Source organism: Euprymna scolopes, chromosome 23 (genome assembly GCF_053919585.1).
Source record: "Euprymna scolopes isolate OS-2025 chromosome 23, ASM5391958v1, whole genome shotgun sequence".
NCBI lineage: Eukaryota > Metazoa > Mollusca > Cephalopoda > Sepiida > Sepiolidae > Euprymna > Euprymna scolopes.
The window spans coordinates 11894358-11913210 of record NC_136504.1 but is presented as its reverse complement, the minus strand read 5'-3'; the positions used below and the strand labels follow the sequence as shown (position 1 = coordinate 11913210).

Here is an 18853-nt window from a genome sequence, read left to right as displayed (position 1 = left end):
GCCTAACTCTCTTCCTGATTTACATCAATGATCTCCCAAATCACATCCTAAGATCATTCGTAGACATTTATGCTGACGATACTACCATCTATGACAACACATCAAAAGCCATAAATGATCAAGATCTTTCTGATTCTCTCTCCTCTGATCTTGAGCATGTGGTACAATGGGGAAAGAGGTGGCTGGTTACTTTTAATACATCTAAAACCAAGCTTCTATCTTTTCATTATCATCGCTCTCTCCCCATCTGGCATCAATTGAAATGAATGGCTCTCATCTTGGGGAGGCTCCATGTTTTGACAAATTTCTGGGCTTGACTTTTACTCCAGATCTGAAATGAACATGTACATCAAATCTGTTGCCAAGGTAGCTGGGAAAATGGTGGGATCCTTCTATCGCTCTGATAGATATCTTACTGTTGATGCAATTCTCTACCTATATAAGAGCCAAGTACGTTCAAGGATGGAGTACTGTTGCCACATCTGAGCAGGAGTTGCTAGAAGCAGCTTATCCTGCCTTGACAGAGTTCAAAATAGACTTCATAGCTTAGTGGGGGATGCCATTTTCTCTTCCCTACAATCTCTTTCCTACAGGAGAGATGTTGCGAGCTTGTCTTTGCTTTCACCTAACAATTTAATAAACAAAAAGATATCGTAAAACTTGAATTTAACTTGAAAATACTATTTTAAAAAAATAGCATGGTGCACCACTATATTTTACATATTTCTTTTCCAAAGGACCGTTTAAATACATTGATTTAAATTTAAAGTGTTGTGTGTAATTATTTCTAAAAATTGGTGAATTCTGAATTACTCATTCTTTGCTCCCCCCTCCCCGCCTTCCTATCGCCTTTCCGACCCCTTTTCCCGCTTCAGTTTAGTGTCTAATCGATACTGATCTGATTGAAAAAAAAAAAAAGTAAAAAGAAAAGTTACATTCAAGTTTTACGATATCTTTTTGTTTATTAAATTGTTAGGTGAAAGTACAGAATAGTTCACTCACCAGCCCTGTAACAAAAGTGCATAAAGTACCAATTAAGTTATTTTTAATATCGTATTCAGCAAAATGAATGGTTTATTTTATTGATGCTACACAGTAATCACGTGATTAAAATTTTAGCAGACGAAAAATTGTGAGTCAAAAGAATTATGAGTTCAACTTTCGGAATTTTTGCACATACACCGAAATAGTAATCCGTTCTTACTAAAATAATAACAGGGAAATACATACAACTGAACTAAAATTAAAAAATAAAATAAAATTAAATTAAAATATATAAATAAATTTCGTTTTCGAGTTTCCGGTTCGGTCTTTAAGTTTAATGGACATGAACGATTTTTTGACGGTGAATTTGGCCAGGGTATTCCGATAGTCACATTTACCAACCAATGTAATTTTGGCTATTTTTTATTTTAAATTAAAAATACATCTTGTACATTATCTATTGGATTATTTTTCGTAATTTTTTGAATTCACACTAATTTCTCCATAACACGTAAATACATAATAATGTTGCGTTTATTTAAAAGCTCGCCACTGTAAACAAAGCACTAAAGAAAGAAATCGTAAGATGTTTGTTTTTTTTTTTTTGCAATGTCTTAAGCGGCAATTTGAAATTGACCAATCACAGCGACGTTTAAATTGTAGTTTTATTATTAGTTTCGATTTTCTTGTCGTTTAAGGCAACAAAACTTTTAACTTTTACACTGCTGTCAAAACTTAGTTTTAGGATTTAAAAAAAAAAAAAAAAAAGAAGAAATGTCACCGAAGAAAAAAACTGTATTACAATGCAAGTAAGTTTGTCGTATTTATTAAATCTCTATTAAAAAGAAAAAAAAAAAACCCAAAACTTTCCCTTGAATAAGTTCATTTGGGTTATTTGACGGCGGCCACGTTTGTGTACGTTTTCAGCGTCCCAAATCCCCCCTCCTTTTTTTTTAATTTAGAATATGTCATTTTTTGATGGGAGTATCTATTCGATTTGAGTTTTTTTTTTTTTTTAAAGATCTGTTGTTATTTTAAGATGTAACAAATATAAAGATTTAATTTACGAATCTTTTTCTGAAAGAGAATGCGTCCCTTTGCGCATGCATTTGAATCTGTCGTCCTTAGTCTCCGATTTTTCTCTCATGGAGTTGTTTTTTCGGATTGTATTACTGTACACATAGATTCGAAAAAGTTGTCAAAAAGCAAATATATAACAAATAAATGTTATCAAAGGCAAGATAGTTACTTTTCTACCAAATTGGATATATTTTTCGTGTTTTTCAATGTAGCATGTTTATTCAGCTCGAAAGGCATACAATGTTTACCGATGTATTGGAAAATTCAAAATGGCGCCCGACTCTCTCTTTAACACGGTAAGTTTGGGAAAGGGCGTTATAAATAATAAACTAGACAAAATACTGTTAGAAATTCGCTCAATATATGTTACCGCAACATAACTTGACATATATTCGGTGTTTTTTAAATAGTATTTTGTTTAGTTTATTATTTATAACACCTTTTCCCAAACTTACCGTGTTAAAGAGAGTCGGGCGCCATTTTGAATTTTCCAATACATCGCATGTTTTTCGAGCTAAATAAGCATGTTACATTGAATAAAAACACAAATATATCCAGTTAGGTAGAAAAGTAACTTATCTTGCCTTTGATAACATTTGTTGGTAAAATCCATTGAAAGCGGTCGGTAATAAAGCTGTGTTTTGTACGCATTATAAATGTTTCTTTTCTGTGTCTTACGTTATACATTAGTACATTAGGGGTCATTTCGAGTTAAAAGTTTATTTACTGCACTCATCTGGACTAGAGAAAATCATGATTTAAATGTGTATGTCTCGTCTAAAAAACTAACGATAATTCTCTAATATGGCCGACCAGACGGGTGATCAAAAAGTCAGATCGAGCGTACCGTCCCGCGTACCGGAAAACGAAATGAGTTATTTAGACGAGACATACACATTTAAATCATGATAGTTCAGATGGGTGCAGTAAATAAACTTTTAACTCGAAATGACCCCTAATGTACTAATGTATAACGTAAGACACAGAAAAGAAACATTTATAATGCGTACACAGCTTTATTTTCTCATAGAACCACCGACCGCTTTCAATGGATTTTACCCATTTGTTATATATTTGTTTTGACAACTTTTTCGAATCTGTGTACAGTAATACAAATCCGTTTTTTTTCTTTCTAATATTAAATGCTAGCAGGCCAGTCAGGCCACCCGGCGTTGCCAGATCATAAAATACACTTAAATATAATGTTTTACTTTATGCAGATTTCATATTTATTATTATAGAGCCAATTCAATACGGTTGACAAATACCTTACTCACCTGCGCAGGAACAAACAAACAAAAAAAAAAGTTCGTCTCCAGAAGCGAAGTGGATTTAAGAAGCAGAAAGACAGAACCGGGACCGAAAAATAAAATGAAATAAATAATATAAGAACTGAAAAATTTAATTCATGTACATGTTCATTTTAAATTCAGGATTTACAATATTTGTTTATTAAAATTGTTAAGTGGAAGTACAGAATAGGGTGTTAATTTACAATAGCGTGTCGTCCTCAGGGTTACCAGACCATAAAAATTTAAAGCTAAAAAAAAAAAAAAAAAAAAAAAAAAAATGCCAAATTATTACGTACTTCCGTGTCCTGTTGAAATTCGTATACATTAACAAAAAGTTGTTTTTGATGACATTTAAAATTGTCGCCGACAAATTGTGTGTATGTAACGTTATGCTTTCCGGTGGCAAACCAAACAAAGCACGTGCACGCCACGCGTTGTTTTGCTTATGGTGACGATAGAAAAACAGGTAATCTTTCGTTTATGTACAAAACTTTTCAAAATAAAAACTGACTTTATTTGACTCCGATAAAATGAATAAGAAATGTTTTATAATGAAGTTCTAATGAAAAAAGGTAGTAATGTCGAATCCAATACAAAATTACAAATACAATACAATAAAAATATTCATGAAGTTTTGCCGGTTATCCTGACGCTCCGCACTTCTTTATTTACCTTGGAAGTGACGTCACACAAATCTTATAATACGGATGGCTACAATTGTAAAAATAATGTTTTATTTTTCTTTTATTTTGAGCTCCTTTTTTCTCCCGTCTGTTTTTGTTTTCTACAATTAATAAACCAGTTTACAAGTAAAAAATAATTTGTTTTAGCGAATTTAATTTTTTTCTCTCTCCCATTTGTTATATTGGTATTTGAGCGGAGAATCTAACATTTCTTTTCATTTTGAGAATTTGTTTTTAATTACTAACACAGCGGAGAATTTATTTTATTTTCATTTTGAGCTCTTTTTCCGATCCGGCGTTACCCTCCTGCACTTTACGACCCGAGTTATTTTTTAACGCTATTATTTAGAAACCTATTATTTAACATGGGGAAGGGAGGGTGTATTGTAACTATTCTGTACTTTCACCTAACAATTCAATTAAAAAAAAGGTAAATATGAAGAATTACTCCATCCTCAAATTCCTTTAAAATTACCACTCTTAAAGGTTTTCGGGGTCGCTGAAAATAAATAACGTTTAAAATTACGGCAAACGAGTAGTTTTCAAGATTTAATTTACTTGTAAACTGGTTTATTAATTTTAGAAAACAAAAACAAACGGGAGAAAAAAGGAGCTCAAAATAAAAGAAAAATAAAACAAATTGTTTTTACAATTGTAGCCATCCGTATTATAAGATGTGTGACGTCACTTCCAATGTAAATAAAGAAGTGCGGAGCGTCAGGATAACCGTTTTGGCTGATACTCGTATCATTACAGATGGTTGGCGCGCCTACCGGAACCTTTTTATTTTTTACATAAGCATAACCACTTATCAAGGTCCAGAGACCATTCGAGGATAAGGGTTAAGAGTGTACAGTAGTCAATTGGACAATATAGTAATCGTTAGTAATGGAAATTCGGTAAATTTGTTAACTTAAGTGGAACGGTAGGTGTGTCAGAATTTTGGGGGAATTTTTGACACCCCTAACAAAAAAACTGCGAATAAAGTAAAAAAAAACCCAAAAAAACTCGTAATTTCTCTTTTTAAAGTGGGTTGTTTATTTTCTTTATGGAATATACTTCCAAAATAAACTATTAATGTCGTTTAAGAAATAATAGAAATATTTTTTATTTTTTAAAAAACAGTGTTTACGAAGTGCCTGCTCGCCTTCATGCAGCCATTTTGTTTACGTAATGAAATCAATTGAATTTTACGAATTAATTTTTTTTTTTTTTTTCAATTTTTTCACTTTAAAAATCTATCGATTGTTGTTTCTATTGGTTCAATTTTTATGATATTTTTAGATTCAATGTGAAATTTTATGCTCTTTCCAATAAACTGAATATAATATTTTAGACAAGGGTTGTTTTTTTTTTACCCCCCCCCCCAATTTTGAAATGTCTATTAAAATGAAAATAATTTTCTCACCTCAAATTTATATATCACAAATTGAAGATAAAAGATCAATAAATAAAATAAGCTTATTAAAAAAAAAATAGTTATTTGCAAATTTACCTGTAAAGTCCAAAGTTTAAAACCTTTTTTTTAACCACGTTGATTTTTTTTTTTTAAGTAAAACCTTATAATCTTACACAGAAAGTTTCGTTTTATTACGAAAATTATTTCTATTTCATTCAATGTTTTTTTTTTGTTTTTTTTTTATATTAAAAAAAAAATTAATTCCATAAAGTGGAAATAAAATATATTAGATCAAAAACGCATGTATTTCTTTGAGAAAAGAAAAAAAATTCTTTGACTGAACTTTTTTTTAAAGGCAAAAACTTATAAGTAAAATGTGACTAGTTTTCAAATATGGAGACACAAATTTCTTCACTCACAAGGCTAGACGGCTAACGCGAACATGTGGTTTTTACGTCCTTCTGTTCATCCGTAGTTAAAAAAAAAAAAAAAAAAAAAAAAACACCAGTTCGGCGTTTGGCTAAATACCTTAATAATGCTTACGTAATGGCGGGGTTTTCAAATAGTGTTTAAAAAATTCTTTTATTTAAAAAAATACATGGAATTTAAAATATAAATATGGATAAATTCTTAACAATAAAGAATGGAACTACCCATTGAATAGTATTTTTTTATAAGTAAATGATTTTTTGGCATTTATATATACATATATTTTATCGAAGCAAGTTAAAATACGTTGATTTTCTTAAAATTTTTCTAAAGAAAACTGATTTAAAAAAACAAATATTGCATAATTTGCTATTACACTTGTTATTTTTTTTTAATTTTGGTCTTTGCTCCTTTAATTGAAAAGAAAATTATGGTTTGAATTACATTTTTCAAGTAGTTATAAGCTTCGAAAGATAGTAAGTTGAATTATTAAAGTTCTTATCACGTCATTTTTAATGGCCGCTTCTGATACACCTAGTGGAATGGCTCCTCAAGAATTTGGTTACCTACAGAACCATTCTGTGTTTGTCCATTGGGTGTAAATCACACTCTTAATTTTGTTTCCTGCAGGACCCTGCAATCCACACGAACACCATCTAATGTACTTGGCCACGTGAAGTACAAGTACCGTCATATGCATGGGACATCACCTGCCCTTTTTGAAACATATCTTCATGAATTCCAATGGCACTGAAATGCCAATAATGTCTTCATGAATATATTGTATTGGGTTCGACATTACTACCCTTTATAATACACCAGCGGGGGTGCCCGGGTGTTGTAGTAAGGAGCTCGAGAAGGGGGGGGTAAACAAAAGTAGCAGGGGGCGCCCGGGTGCATGTAGGTGTTGTAGTAAGGAACCATTGGGGAGGGGGGTGTAAAAAGTGGTAGTAGTGGGGCGGGGGAATCAAAACAACAGTAGGCAGAAGTGCTGATAAAAAAAGAAAGAAAGTGGTAGTAAACATGCAGGCTCAAACCCGTAACGTAAAGGAAAAAAAAAAAAACTGACACCTTTTTTTTTTTTTTTTTTTTTACATAGGGGTCATCACTTATCAAGGCCCGAAGGCCACTCATGGATAAGGGTTATTGCGTGTACAGTAATCAGTGAGATAGTATTGTAGTAATCATTAGTATTGGGGGTTTTGATAGAGTGTCTTAAGGGGGCGGTTTGTCAGGAGTTTGTTTATGTTGGACTTGAAGACGTCCAAGTTGTAGTCAGGTGGGAAACAGGCAAGCGGCAGAGAGTTCCACTGGCATGCAGTTCTAAGAAAGAAGCTTTGCTCATGGAATCTACGTTTGGATTTAGGCACAGATAAAGAGTGGGGAAAATTATTGACAGTAGTTTCAGCCAGACGGGTGTTTCTCCTGAAAGATTGGCGAGGGAAGACGAGGGATTGGAGCAGACGAGCACCTGCCATGGAAATAACGATAAAACAAAGAGGCTCGCAACGTTTCTTCTGTGGGAGAGAGGTTGCAGGGAAGAGAAAAGGGCATCCTCCACTAAACCACGAAGTCTATTTAGTCAGTGTCTCCATGGCGTGATCGGAAGTCACGAACGTCAGAATTAAGCATAGTCAATCGAAAAGGGAATGATGACTTGCTAAAATGACAACGCAAAAATCGACCCCTCCTTGTACAAAACAGCCGAGTTTAGGGTGAAGGAATTAATGTTTTGGGCCAATTTTTCAATATTTGTCGTCCGAAGGGTCAAGGTTTAAAACTATACTGGTTTGGTCAGGTTCCGTCGTCTCTGTCAAAAGTTTTTGCAAGACCTACAAACACACATACACACATTTTGCCCTTATATATATATAGACTAGCAGGGGTGGCCGACGTTGCCCAGGTGTTTGTAGGTGTAAAAGAAATAAATTTTTAATATGCAATCTTCAAGTTTTGTCAACCAACATTTACAAAGGGCAGTAATTAAAGAGTACCAACTAAAGTCTTATCTTTAAAAAGTGGATTGGGGGGGGGTATTCGGATATGTATTCTGTATTGTCACTCTTACCTAATAACTATTTGTCGGCAACAAATTTAAATGTGATATTCGTTCAAAACAGACCAGAATACTCCTAAAAATCAACTTTTTAAAGGTGTCTTTAGTTAGTACTCTATCACACTTTCATCTAATTAGCTCTCATAAGAAAAAAAAAAATGTTTTACAACTATAAGGTGTGTCCATCTTTTTCTCTAAAATAATTTAAAATAAAAATGAATGACAAAATAGCTTGTACATCAAAGAACTGAAAATTTATTGAAAAAAAAAAGAAAAGAAGATTGACAATGTATATTTGTCCATAGGTCATTCGAAGCAAAAAGAAAAATGTAACAGAATACACTCAGTTAAAACTTTACAATTACAGATATATTTTTGAAAAAGAAATTGTCTTGTGTATGTGTTTTTTTTTTGTTTTTTTTCTTAAGTTCATTCAAAAGTTGGTAAGTATTTTTTTAAAGGAATTCTTTTTTTTTTTTTTTTGCCAGAAATCTTTCAAGACTAAAAGCAAAATTCAATGAAACCATTTGTTCTTTTTATGGAAATCTTGCATGACTTATAACAATTTAAAGAAAACAATTCTTAATTAAAAAGGTTACTTGGAATCTTGGGCAAATATCGAGTTTTTGTAGTTCTTCTTTATTTTCCTTGTTTTGTCTTTTCTTACGTAATAAATAATAAAATATTATTTGAGACTGAAAATGAAAAATATTTATATCCTAATAATAATAATAATATTTTTTTTTTTTCATAACGAAATAAGAACTACACACTCTAAATTAAATATATGAAGACATATATATATATATGTTTTCTTTTTTATTCTTTTACTAACATGGGTGCCTGGCATTGCCCGGGTATTTGGAGGTGTATGTTGAGCAAAAAAAAATAAATAAAAAGCGGTCAATTTTTTTAACTTTGACCCGTATTATGACTCCTTAAAATTTATTGTTTTGGGCTCAAATCAAGTTATTAAGTTAGATCCATGTCCAAGGAACCTATATCTAAAATTTCAAGTGTTTAGACCCAAAATTGTCGGAGAAGTTTGGTAGAGTTCTCAAAGGTCAAATCATTGAACTTTGACCCCTTAATTGCAAAATTTCTGTCCGAAAACCGATCACAAAGCTTTTCACAAATCTCGGTACTCCGTATATCAAATTTCGAGTCTGTAGACTTAAAATAGACAGAGTTATTGCGTAGGGAAATGTACACAGACACATTCACTTTTATAGATATATATATATATATATATATATATATACTAGCAGGGGTGCCCGGCGTTGCTCGGGTGTTTGGAGGTGTATGCTGTGCAAAAAAAGCAAAAAAACAAAAAAAATGGTTAATTTTTTAAAACTTTGACCCCTATTATGACCCCTTAAAATTTATTGTTTCGGGCTCAAATCACTTTATTAAGTTAGATCCATGTTCAAGGAACCTAAATCTAAAATTTCAAGTGTCTAGACCCAAAATTGTCGGAGGAGTTTGGTAGAGTTCTTAAAGGTCAAATCGTTGAAATTTGACCCCTTAACAGCCAAATTTCTGGCTGACACCCGTCACATCGATTTTCCCAAATCTCAGTACCCGGTATTTCAAATTTCGAGTCTATAGACTAAAAATTGACAGAGTTATTGCGTAGGGAAATGTACACAGACACACAGACAGACAGACAGACAGACACGTTCACTTTTATAGATAGATAGATATATATATAAGTAGGTTGTCGTTTGCTTGAAGCATTGTTGAAGAAAGTTATAAGGTAAAATTAAAACCAAGAACAATGCGAGATTTTTTTTTTTTATATAGAGTAAAATTATTTCAACTCTAAACAACAGTAATTTTTTTTTTTTTTTTCCTGTTGTATCCAATGGTGTTATAAATCTCAATATATTTCAGACTTATTAGTCCTTTTTCAAGAGAAGACAGCGGAAGAGTGTTCTTCATGAGTGCAAACTCTGTCTGGCCGAGACTGAGGGATACAAGTAGGTTGTCGTTTGCTTGAAGCGTTGTTGAAGAAAGTTATAAGGTAAAATTAAAGCCAAGAACAATGTGAGATTTTTTTTTTTTATATAGAGTAAAATTATTTCAACTCTAAACAACAGTCATTTTTTTTTTTCCTGTTGTATCCAATGGTGTTATAAATCTCAATATATTTCAGACTTATTAGTCCTTTTTCAAGAGAAGACAGTGGAAGAGTGTTCTTCATGAGTGCAAACTCTGTCTGGCCGAGACTGAGGGATATAAGTAGGTTGTCGTTTGCTTGAAGCATTGTTGAAGAAAGTTATAAGGTAAAATTAAAGCCAAGAACAATGCGAGATTTTTTTTTTTTATATAGAGTAAAATTATTTCAACTCTAAACCACAGTAATTTTTTTTTCCTGTTGTATCCAATGGTGTTATAAATCTCAATATATTTCAGACTTATTAGTCCTTTTTGGCTTTAATTTATATATATAAAAAAAAAATCTCGCATTGTTCTTGGCTTTAATTTTACCTTATAGATATATATATATATAGATAGATAGACTAGCAGTTCCGCCCAGCTTTGCGTAGGGAAATGTACAAACACACACACACGCGTTCACTTTTATAGATATACTAGCATGGCTGCCCGGGTGTTTGGAGGTGTATGCTGAGCAAAAAAAAAAAAAAATATGGTCAATTTTTTTAACTTTGACCCCTATTATGACCCTTAAAATTTATTGTTTTGGACTCAAATCAAGTTATTAAGTTAGATCCATGTCTAAAATTTCAAGTGTTTAGACCCAAAATTGTTGGAGGAGTTTGGTAGAGTTCTCAAAGGTCAAATCGTTGAATTTTGATCCCTTAACAGACAAATTTCTGTCCGAAAACCGATCACATCTATTTTCCTAAATCTCAATACCCTGTGTATCAAATTTCGAGTCTGTAGACTTAAAATTGACAGTTATTGCGTAGGGAAATGTACACAGACACATTCACTTTATATATATATATATATATATATATAGATAGATAGACTAGCAGTTCCGCCCAGCTTTGCTTGGGCCCTATGTGCATATGTATATATTCAAGTGTGAATATGTAAAGTAATGTATTTCTGTATAATAGTCTTCCTTAACTACCATAGAGAAAAGACAGACAGACATTTTCACTTTTATAGATATAGATAGATTGTTTAGATAAATGAATATTAATTTCAATGGCACTTTTAAATAATTAGTCGCTCTGACTAAAATACAAAACATTTGGATAATTCTGATATTTTAACAAATTTCGGATACATTTGGATTCCATTTTTTTTTTTTTTTTTTTTTTTTTTTAAGTATAACCTTGATTAAATAACGACATTTGTCATCATCTTTTTCTTTTGCATAAAATAGTTATTATTTCGGGTTTTTCAAATATAACCTTAAATAATGACTTTTCATCACAAATCTTTTTCTAATTTTTGGATCTTTTCCAAGAAAATAAATTCATCTTTTGACTTCACAAAAATGTCTGTGGCCCCGCAAATAACTTAAATGTTAGCTAAGAGATCAATTTGTCTCAACTTCTCTATATTTTAATGGTATGATAAAATAAAGAGCATTCGAATATCTTCTCGACATTCTTATAACGAGTTATCATAAAAAGGAGAATGATTAACTTACGTAAACGCACTTTTTATAACAAAAGAAAACTGTATTCATGGAGATGAAAATTTAGATGTTGAGGAGTAAAATAAAAAAAATAATCATGTTAAATTCTTTAAATTGCTGTCTGCCAGTGTGTATAAAATAAAACTGTCACGTGACTCAAATCAACCAATGAAATCATGACATGAAGGCAATCATTCAAATGTGAACAAAAAATGATCGTCTGCCCATTATTTTCAAACAAAAAAAAATGAAGTACTGTTGCCACATCTGAACAGGAGCTGCTTGGCTGCTATCCTGCCTGCGAAACCTAGTAGGTAATGCCCTTTTCTCTTTCTTGCAACCTCTTTATCACAGAAGGGACGTTATGAGCCTGTTTCAACTCTATCACTATTTTGATGGCAAGTGCTCGACTGAACTTTAATCTATGCCCCCCCCTTGCCAAACTTTCACAAAAACCGCTTAACTCAACAACCACTTCATATGATTTCTCCACATGTGTGCCAAAATTTAAATGCAGCTTCTATGAACAGTTTCTTTCCTAGAACTGCCCACCTGTGGAACACTGGCTGGTCTGCTTCCTGACTGAATAAAACATAGTAGCCTTCAAATCCGATGTAAACAAGTTCTTGTTGAGACGTCCCCATAAATAATCAAATTCTACCCAATTTACACCATTAACAATTACTTCACTACCACCTTACATTCATTAATCCTTATCCTCGAGTGGCCTTCAGACCTTGATAAGTGGTGACACTCAAGTAAGAAAAAAAATCATGTTGAATCCATTAAAAAAAAAACAAATTTTACAAATTTTATTTTATACTGAAATTTTTACTTTAAATGACACTTGTATATCGAAACTGGAAAAATTTAACTGGCTTTAACGTATAAATGTATATTTGCGCATGTGTTAAAGAGCACTTTAAGTCGACTTATGCCTGCCAAGTTTCAAGTTTTTTTTTCAATTTTGATCCCTTAGTAGCTATTTTTATCAGCTAAAAACCAAATTGTATTTGTTCCACAGGTTCAAGTCACTATACATCAAGTTTCAAGTCTGTAGACGAAAAATTGACAAAAGTATTTCATAGAGACTATTCTGCACACACACACACACACACACACACACACACACACACAAAATCACTTTTATATATAGATAGATTAAATTAAATGCTTTCATCGCAATGACTCTACAGACAAAAGAAAACTGTTACAGTTCTAATCATATAAAAATAATGACACTTTTTGAAGAAAATACAATTTGTGATGCTGAAAACATAAGTTTGTAGACCGTGTGCAGCAATTTCTGTGTTTCTGTCAATTAAAAATTAAATTTCACCAATAATGAGATTTGGTGAATGACATTTATTTTTTAAAAAAATAATATACAGAAAAATCTTTATGGTGTACTGATTGTGCAACGAAGATTTAAAAAATCACGTAAATTGATCAAGTAGTTTACATTTTATTTAAGAAAATTAAATTTTACGATTTTTAGCAATTCTTTCACATTATGTTAAAAAGAAAGAACAGAAATAGATAAATCTCGGTAGTCGAATTGAGTTGTCCACCGTTGAATTTTAATGCACCTACTAGCTCTCCCATCTGGCTCATTATAAAATTTGATTTTCTTAATTAGAAAATAAACTACTTGATCAATTTACATGTTTTTTTTTTAATATGACATCTTTGTTCCATGAAATGAAGATTTTTTTGTATTTTTGTTTTTTAAAATAAGTGTAATTTTAAATAAGACCCTGAGATTTGAATATTTTAGACTTTATGATGGGGGATCAATTTAACATCATATGATGACAAACTTTCTGATCAGGGTCTTGATATATTTAGTTATCCTCAAGTTTCTTCACTGCGTGCTTACAAAGGTTTTTTATGCTGAGCTGTCGACTGTAAAATGAAACAAGTTTTCTATTTTTAATTTTTTTTTAATTGTATGTTTTTAAAAAAGCAAACAGACAAAAAGATTGGGTTATCAATTTTTTTGTTCGTTTGCTTTTTTAAAAATGACAATTTAAAAAAAAATGAAAAAGAACTTGTTTCATTTTGCAGCTGACAGCTCCACACAAAAAGACTTTGTAAACACCGGGTGAAGAAATTTGAAGATAATCGTATATTTGAGCAGTCCCAAATTTCTGGTATCAGAAAATTTAGGTCACGTGATATTTTTGTAGACGGTGTAATCTCCAAAAATGTAACCTCGTATTAAATTATCAGGCGCTATTTTATCAATAGATTTTAAAAAGAACAATATACAGTCACACAGAACAAAACCTTTGAATCAAAGGTGATATTTTCAGAATAACTAAGAAAGCAAAAAAAAAAAAAGCGGTGAAAAAATATACAACAAATAAATGTTACCGAAGGCAAGCTAAGTTATTCTGTGCAAGTCCATAATAATTATTAAAACAAAAACAGTAGTGTTCTTGTAGAGTAGTTTTTATTTTATTCAAGAAAATAAAAGGTACTCATGCACTTATTGAGCTGTGCTGAAATAATTACATTTAGAAAGCCATTCTTAACATAGGGACAGGAGGGTGTTGTGTACCTATTCTGTACTTTCACCTAACAATTTAATAAAAATAGGTATCAAAAAACTTTAATTAAACTTGAAAATACTATTTAAAAATAGCGCAGCTACTTTCACCTAACAATTTAATAAGAACAGGTCTCGTAAAACTTTAATTAAACTTGAAAGTACTATTTAAAAATAGCACGGATCAATGAAAAGTTCTATGACGTTTTTATCATAAATTTTTGACAGCATTAATCTCACTTCAAACAAACAGTTCAATTTAAAAATATAAGAGAATCGTGATGAAAGAATCATAAATCTAAGGTATTTTTTAACGATGCGATTCCGATTAATCATCCCACCACTAATTGAAAGTTTTGGAAACTATATATAACTAGCTAGCAACCCGGCATTGCCCGATCGTGCAATGCACTTGAATATGATATTTTAATTTATGCAGACTATGTATGCATTATTATAGAATCAATCCTGTATTGATTATTATATATTACAAGGAATAATTTATCCAGTGGACTAATTCACTAAAAATAAAACAAATAATAATGATAATGTCGTTCACCAAATTTTGTCTGTGTTTATTTACAATATCATATCAGCTAATATTTAGGCTTGACGATGAATGCCCTGGAAAAGTCACTTCTGATTAATGTCTAGTTTTAAAATATGTAAACAAAGAAATGATTTGGGATGATTTTTAATGGTACCTCTTCTTTTATTATAAATTGAACTTATTAATAAAAAAATAAAATAAAATGGTGCGGTTCACCCGGGTTTGAACAGGGGATCATTTGGTCTGTAGTCGAATGCTCTACAAGTAAGATATATCTCCAGATAATAATAAATCTGTTTTGTTTTTTGTTTTTTTAGAGAGAAAAACTATTTTTATGATCAGATTTTTTTGATTTTCGATACTTATCGGATGAATTTCTGTACAAAACATATCTAAGAACACCGCCAGACATATAAATTAGCTTTGTGTGAAATTTGCAAAAGATAGGCTTAGCTGTTTTGGAACCTATGAGGAAGAAACGCACACACACACATGCACAAATGACCTTTATATAATGGCAGAGATTATAAATAGAGATTAAAACAGCATTAACCTAAGAATCATAAGTTGATTCAATTAATAATATTCCCTTGGCACTTCCTCATTCGAAGGAAGCTGGTTCAACTCACTTAGGATGAATGTTGTACAACAACAAACAAACAATATTTGACCCTTTTGGTCACAATTTAAAAATATAATTATTTTTATTGAAATTTCATCTACTTCAATGTCATCTACCACTTAACATGTTGAAACGCATTTGAAACATGCCCGATAAACAGGAGAGATTGAATCCTCTAATTTATTATTTACAATCATTTTCAAAGGGATCCAATGCATTGATCCAGAAGACTGAAGGCGTTAAATAAAATTATAATTTAAAAAGGGAGGCTGTAACATTAAAAATATGGTGATGGTACACAGTGGTGAAGGAATAAGTGGTTACAACAAGCACACGCCTACTGCAAGGAAATAGTAGCTGCACGTGAGCAAGAACCTGGAACTGTTTGATTTCAAGACGAGTCATGATTATGCAAATTAGATGCTGTCGGCAGTTCAAAATAGCTTAATAAAAAGGATTTTAGACTGAGCTGTGTGTTTGGATGCCACACCATTCACGTGAGAAGAAAGGAGAACTACTACTGCTGATGGCATCAAAAGCGAACATCGTCTCTGTTGTTGGTGAAAGGAAGAAAATAATTCAGCACCTTGCATGAATACTGAAAGTGTACATTCTGTGTGTGTGTGTTTTTTTTTTTTTTTTTTTTTTTTTTTTTTTTTTTTTTTTGAACACGAAGAAATGAGAATTAATTAACCAAACATCTTTCAAAAGAATCCCGGGCAATGCTGGGTAAATACAATTAGTATTTTTTGCCTGGATGTGTCCATGACATCATTCTTTTCAGCACAAGCCAAAGAACCAAGTTCAAATTGTGATCGCTTTGTTGTTTCGAACAACTTGTACATGTCTAACGAAACATTTTTTCTTTCCGAGATTCATTGACTAATTTTCTTTTCTTACACCATGTGTATCCTTTTCTGGAAGCGGAATAAATAAAGATCTAGCCAAAGATAGGTTTAAAGTCAATTTCTAAAAGCTGTTATGCCAGCAAGCAAAATGGATGTTAAACTGATGATGAATTCTCTTGTTTAATTTGCTTATTTTATATTTTTTGTTCTTATATGTATAACTTTACACTTAAATATTGCCTTATTTCCCGTTGTTAAACCCGCAGTTTACTGAAAATAGACAATAGGTGGCTCTGTAAGAGTAATTTGCATGTTAGATATCCTTGAATAGAGGACTAAACCAAAGAGTGATATTAACTTTATTTTACAAATACATTTATACAAAGTATACCAGGTATTTGAGAACAAATATAAATTCAATATACATCATGGAAGACCTGGCAGATATGCTTTGTGATCCAAGTGCAAGAAACATACAAACAATTACACTTAAAAGGACGGTTATAACCTTAAAAAATGTATGAGTTAATGAGTGAATGTCTGTCATCCGGTAAAATGCCCCATCCCCTGCTAGAGCAAAATCATGAGAAAATATTTTTAAAGTACAATTTTCTTATTCATTACGTCTTAAACTTTTTGTTTCTCTTTCAGACATAGTGACAGCATCGATAGAGCAGCTTCTAATTTAACACAAAAAATGAAAAGGGATGCTGTGCTCGTGGCCCTAGCTGCCAACCGCTCTGACTTAGAAATCAGCCGTTTTTTAAATGTGGACATTTCCTTTGTGCAGGAAGTTAGAAATGATGTAGAGCCCTCTGTTGGAGACGACATGTCATCCATGTCGAAGGGAAAAAAACATTCTCCTCAGTCGGAGATCGTTGAGTTTGTCTGTGATACAGATGATGCTGCTGCTGATGACTCAAATGAGTCGAAGAGAGCCATCGACAAACGACTCCATGAATCAAAGTCTACTATTGTCGAACATGATGTGAAAGAAATGACAAATAAAAATCCTGTTCGATAAGAAAGGAGAGAGAAGTTTCTGTCCAAGAAAACCCAGGAGCACCACATGATCGGTCTTTGGTACTTGTTGAATGAGTTTAGTATATGACCGAGAGGATTACCATTCCAACAAAATGGTGGACTCTTTTAATGTAGCCATCATGAATGCCATGACCAAAATGAAAACAGAACTGTACCAAGTTTAGGCATCAAATCTGGTCAAGGACACATTGAGTGTCTTCTCAAGGTCGAGAGTGTTTTCCTTGATTTAACATGCTGTTTCTTATCCAGTTGAACATGTGTATCAATTTTTATGATTTATGAAAATATATTTTTTCTATTAAATGTTTTTATTATTTTCTTGATGTAATAATTTGTTTTCAATCACTATGGTTTGTTCAATATTAAAAAAAAAAGTTATAAACCTTGAATTCCTTAAGGAATGTTTGGTCCTGCAAAATTTAACAATATTATTTTTAAAAGTATGAATGGTCGAATAGGAAATTAAAATGTCAGTTCATTTTATGTTAAATAGGAACTCCGTTTTCAAATAGATTTTTATAATTCTTTTAATGACCATTTTATATAATTAGAAGAATACCCGTCCCAGTAGGAGTAAAATTAATTTCACAAACCTAATTCCTTTGCAGCACAATTACTTGCACTTATAGTGGCTGCCATCCTGCTTGGATTGTTGGGTTCCTCCTAAGCACCAACTGCATCTCAAACTATCACAATTCAGTTTCGATGATCCTAGGCCAGATCGCAGAAAATGGCTAACCACTCCTGATTCCAGTGCCAGCGCCACACTACTTGTGGGCCTGATAGTACTGCGAGATCGTCCTTAATTGTTGTCGCCCAGGTCTTCAGCCACCCTCCGACATGTTTGTACTAGCTAGGCAGGAAGAAGAGGGAGAGAACCTTGCGAATGAGCTCTCCCTCTGGTCGACGAGCTGCATGTCAAAATTACTGAAGACAGACATTAAAGCAAGATGGACGGTAGAGAGTGTAGGTTTAGTCTTCAGTGAAGAGTATAAACCATAAGATGATCTCCATGGTAACAGCGCAGAATGCTGCAAAAACAGTCGTTGTCAAAGACTTTCGTTTTGCGCCACTATTATGTTCCTTTTACAAAGATTAAAATCAAAATGTAATACCACTAAACATTATGTCTAGAATTCTTATTACAATTTTGATCAAAATCCATTACATGATTTGGATTCTAGAAAATATTTAAATTAAAGGTTTAAGCTTAAGTGGTCTTAAGAATAAATTGAAATTCAGGGAATCTTGCTTAATTGGTGTTTAATGACTATGGGTTAAATTTGATGTAAATCTGAAATATTTGAATTACAAATAGAAGATTGCGCCTTTTAAAAACCTTTTAAAATATTCCAAAGAAACTGAAATTTGGAAAATATTTATTCATGTCTATTACTTATTGTTAAAATTTCACATAAATCAGAAGTACCTGAATTTTCATGAAAGGCTTTCACACCCTCTTTGTTCTCTTTGTATAAAACTAAATTAAACTAGGGATAAAACATTTTCCACCCTTCCCTCTAGTAGCTGTGTTTCAAAATTCAAAATGATCGGTTAATTAGTCTAGGAGTGAATCTCGTACATACAAATGTAATAAACATTTACACAAACCTAATTTTATATGCATTAGCTGTAACAGGTATTAAATAATAGTTAAACCTTGTAAATATTAGTTTCTTTAAATGTCCTAAGAAATCAT

General features: G+C 32.0%; 2 protein-coding genes across 2 annotated transcripts in view; both read left to right on the top strand.

Annotated features, from left to right (window-relative positions):
- The first annotated feature begins 1657 nt into the window (after positions 1-1657).
- Positions 1658-18853, top strand: part of LOC145245753 (uncharacterized) — a 32544-nt gene continuing 15348 nt past the window's right edge. The window contains exon 1 of the mRNA XM_080107352.1: positions 1658-1793. Coding sequence (XP_079963478.1) covers positions 1759-1793 — 35 coding nt within the window. The 5' untranslated portion in view covers positions 1658-1758. The remainder of the gene's footprint in view (positions 1794-18853) is intronic.
- On the top strand, positions 3057-17472 carry LOC145245754 (uncharacterized). Its single transcript, XM_080107353.1, has 2 exons — positions 3057-3822; positions 16762-17472. Exon 2 carries the CDS (start codon positions 16808-16810, stop codon positions 17132-17134), a length of 327 nt encoding a protein of 108 aa, XP_079963479.1. The 5' UTR covers positions 3057-3822; positions 16762-16807; the 3' UTR covers positions 17135-17472.

Excerpts from the sequence above, each read along its gene's own strand:
- LOC145245754 (XM_080107353.1), top strand. The coding sequence starts at position 16,808 with ATGAAAAGGGATGCTGTGCTCGTGGCCCTAGCTGCCAACCGCTCTGAC.